Source organism: Dioscorea cayenensis, chromosome 17 (assembly GCF_009730915.1).
Source record: "Dioscorea cayenensis subsp. rotundata cultivar TDr96_F1 chromosome 17, TDr96_F1_v2_PseudoChromosome.rev07_lg8_w22 25.fasta, whole genome shotgun sequence".
Classification (NCBI taxonomy): Eukaryota; Viridiplantae; Streptophyta; class Magnoliopsida; order Dioscoreales; family Dioscoreaceae; genus Dioscorea; species Dioscorea cayenensis.
In genome coordinates, this window is record NC_052487.1 from 2,785,173 (window position 1) to 2,788,930 (window position 3,758).

The window sequence follows — 3,758 nt, forward strand, 5'->3', positions numbered from 1 at the left end:
ATGAAAAAACCAAATTACCCTTCTTCAATTTGATAAATTACTATAATGTCTTTTTAAAAATTAATTTCATCTTTCATATTATTATTTTTTTCTCTTATTTTTTTTAATGTGTCCATTGAAGATTAATGTCTTGAGTTCATCTCAAGTTCAAGTCTCACAGACACATGTATCATAATGGATCCCCGAGGTGAGTTTGGGGCTAAAAACACTGGTTGAATGATCAATTCATGACCTATGTGCACGACCCCTAAATAATAGTGCTGGTAGCATTTGTAAATTATATTTATATTAGAGCACAAATCAGCAAACATCAATTTATACAAGCTAGATATTGTCATCAATCTAATTGAAAAATTAGATTAATTAGCAAATATATTAGGTAGTTAATTAGCTCCTAAAACCAGGATAAATATCTGATTGTTATAACTAATAATAAAATTATATATGAAACACACCATAGAAAGAAGAAACATTACAAAACGAAAATATCATCAGAGATGACGAAGATGGTGCTAATCTTTGTTTGCCTTCTTCTCCCATGCTTTGTTCTGAGTTCAGAGCACAATCTCACCATTGATGAAGACTTTGAGATTGAGAAACAACTCAAGCTTCTCAACAAGCCAGCCATCAAAACCATAGTGGTAAGTTTATAATTATTAATTAATCATTAATTTATCATTCTAATCACTCTATTATTATTAATATTAACATTAATACTAATAACTAGGAAAATGAAGATATCTTTGATTGTGTGGATATTAACAAGCAACCAGCTTTTGATCACCCATCTCTTAAAGATCATCAAATTCAGGTCTCTTCTTTCATTCCTCTGTTCCTTAATTCATTATAAAATAATAAACATATGTATATTTATATGATATATTTGTTTTCCTGCAGTTAAGGCCAAGTTCATTACCAGTTGGATTATTTGATAATGATATGATTAAATCATCATCAAGAATAAAATCAATGGAAGTCGGATTGCATGAGAGTTGTCCATCAGGAACAGTACCAATAAAAAGGGTTGAAAAAGAACAACTCATTGGAATGAGATCATCTTTCAAACAATATAAGATCAGGCCCTCTTCTTCTTCTAATGTTAATGATGATGCTTCTACTACTCAGAGGGTAAATAAAATAAATTTTTATTATATCATATGATTTAATTACTATTATTATTTTGATGTGTTTATATATATTAATTAATTTTTTTAATATTGTTAATCAGTGGGCAACAATACATACTCCATATAAACCATACCACCAGTTTTGGTATTATGGTGCTTCAGGATTAATGGGTATATATGGTTTCCCTGGAATGCAAGACACTCAATTCTCATCAAGTGGATTTTGGATTGCAAATGATGATGATCTAGGTCATATCAATCACATTGTTGTTGGATGGGCTGTGAGTTTCTTCTTCTTATTATTCATAATTTTTTTCCTAATTATAACTGAATTTTTTTTTAATGTTTTTTTTTTAAATTTAAACTTAACACCCAGTGATTGAGAAATTAAGGTATTTAACTCCTATGTATGAGCTTGAGAATTCTACTACCTCCTAATGCGTGATTGAGGTTTAAAATAAGATACTCAACTTGCCTGCCAAGTCCCTGGTTTTGCTATGGGTAGAGTTTAGATTTAGTTTATTTATGGAATAGTTCTATAGTTATGTGCATAGTGCTGCACGGTATATGAAACCAAACATAAAAATTTCTCTAATTCTAAAACAGGGAAGATGACTTCTAAAATAAGTATATATGTGATAGCTAGTCCATATTATAAATAATAATATATTATTATTATTATTATTATTATTATTAAAATCTAATAATAAAAAAAGAAAGGAGATGTTTTATTGTTTGGATTGGATTTGATTTTTTCCACCACAAATGTTAAAGGAACCAAATCATTAAAAATAATTTAAGATATATTTGTTTTTACAAATAAATGTAATTCATAATTAATATCATCTATATTTAGTTTACCTATAGTTTTGGAAAGTAAATGAAACCTATATTAATTTTTATATTTATTTCAAAATATTTCAAAATTTAGTATTATTATTATTATTATAAAATTTGTGTCATATCAATAAGATATTTAATATTTTTCTTCTTAAAATACTATTTATTTAAATGCTTAATTGCGTTTATTATTATTATTATTATTATTATTTTAGTTTTAATGTTGTTTTATTTGTCTATAGGTAGATCCAAAATATAATGGAGATAAAAATAGCAGGTTAATGGCTGGTTGGACAGTAAGCTCTCTCATCACTTTTTTTTATTTTATTTTCTTGATTTTTTAAAAATGATAAATTTAACATTGTTATTTTAATAATAATTGTTTTTTAGTGTGATGATTTTAAAAGCACCGGATGTATGAACAATGCATGTCCTGGTTTTGTTCAAGTTAGCAAAGATACACCTCTTGGTATTGCTATCAGTCCTGTTTCCACATACAATGGCACTCAGCGTGACATTGAACTTTTTGTTTTCAGAGTAATTTTCTTAATCTTTTCTCCTTTTTATTTTTCTCAATAAATATATATCATATTATTATTATTATTTCTCATTAATTTTTCTAATATGATGTAATTGTTCTATTTATATAAAATTTATTATGATTGTTAGAAATAATAAGTTGAAGGATTAGTTATTTAAAAGTACTTGGGTGTTTTCACGTTCACCATTTTTCTTGGTGATTTGTAAATTTTAAAAATAACACTATAAAAGTAGGGACATTTTTGAAAAGTGAAATTTTATAGAGATAAAATTCGTGGTTTCTTCTACATTCAATTTATTAAAATTAAGAAGATAGTAACAAGTAGTCCCTCCAACTCCTTCAATTCCTTAAAAAACCCTTTAAGTTTATCAAATCCCTAGAACATCCTTAATTTTTAAAATTTTTTACTTTTAAATTCAAATTAATTTATAACATTACCCTTACCTTATTCTTCACCTATTAAAATGTTAAGAGCACATAAGTGGATAGGAAAAATTCTAAAGGACTAAAACTTACATAAGAAGGCAAAGGGACTATATGATTAGAATGAAAAATATATTAAAAAAAGTTTATTAATTTTTTTTAATTTATAAATTCAATAGTGCTATATATACATGATTAAATTTAAACTCTGTCATGTATTTGAAAAAATACTTTTTTTTCGTAGACGACCTATTGGGAGCTATATAAAGGAGAACAATAGGTTTTTTTCCACGATAATTTCAATTTGAAACTACTTACTTAAGTGCACCAAACCAATATTGATTGTAGATTTGAATTCACAAACACTTACTTTAGCAAACCAAACTTCTGTTGATATATTTGAAAAAAAAATATTTAAGGGTTGAGTAATATAATTAAACATTTTTTTTTTACAGGATCCAACGACTTTAAATTGGTGGTTTCTTTGTGGACCTGATAAAAAATTAGTAGGTTATTGGCCAAATGATCTTTTTACCACCTTAGCTCAATATGGTACTAGACTTGAATTTGGTGGCACTGCTGAATATATTGGCAACTCAGTATTTCCGCCAATGGGAAGTGGACATTTTCCATATGAAGGTTATAGTAAGTCATGCCTGTTTCAAAAAGTGAAATACATTGATGGTGATTCACGGTCAGATGATTTACCATTACTTGAGGGAACTCCACGTTCAGATAGTCCATGTTATAAAGCTGGAGATTTTACTGGGTCTGATAATGCAAATAATTATTTTTATTTTGGGGGACCTGGTGGCATTGATTGTTGA

General features: G+C 27.1%; 1 protein-coding gene across 1 annotated transcript; it reads left to right on the forward strand.

Annotated features, from left to right (window-relative positions):
- The first annotated feature begins 498 nt into the window (after positions 1–498).
- LOC120280498 lies at positions 499–3,758 on the forward strand. The gene is made up of 7 exons (XM_039287357.1): positions 499–641; positions 728–811; positions 898–1,128; positions 1,229–1,408; positions 2,210–2,263; positions 2,358–2,504; positions 3,387–3,758. The coding sequence occupies exons 1-7, from the start codon at positions 507–509 to the stop codon at positions 3,756–3,758; spliced, it is 1,203 nt and encodes a 400-aa protein (XP_039143291.1). The 5' UTR covers positions 499–506.

Coding starts and splice junctions, on each gene's coding strand:
- LOC120280498 (XM_039287357.1), top strand. CDS start 507: ATGGTGCTAATCTTTGTTTGCCTTCTTCTCCCATGCTTTGTTCTGAGT. Junction 642..727: donor CAGCCATCAAAACCATAGTG/GTAAGTTTATAA, acceptor ACTAATAACTAG/GAAAATGAAGATATCTTTGA. Junction 2,505..3,386: donor TTGAACTTTTTGTTTTCAGA/GTAATTTTCTTA, acceptor TTTTTTTTACAG/GATCCAACGACTTTAAATTG.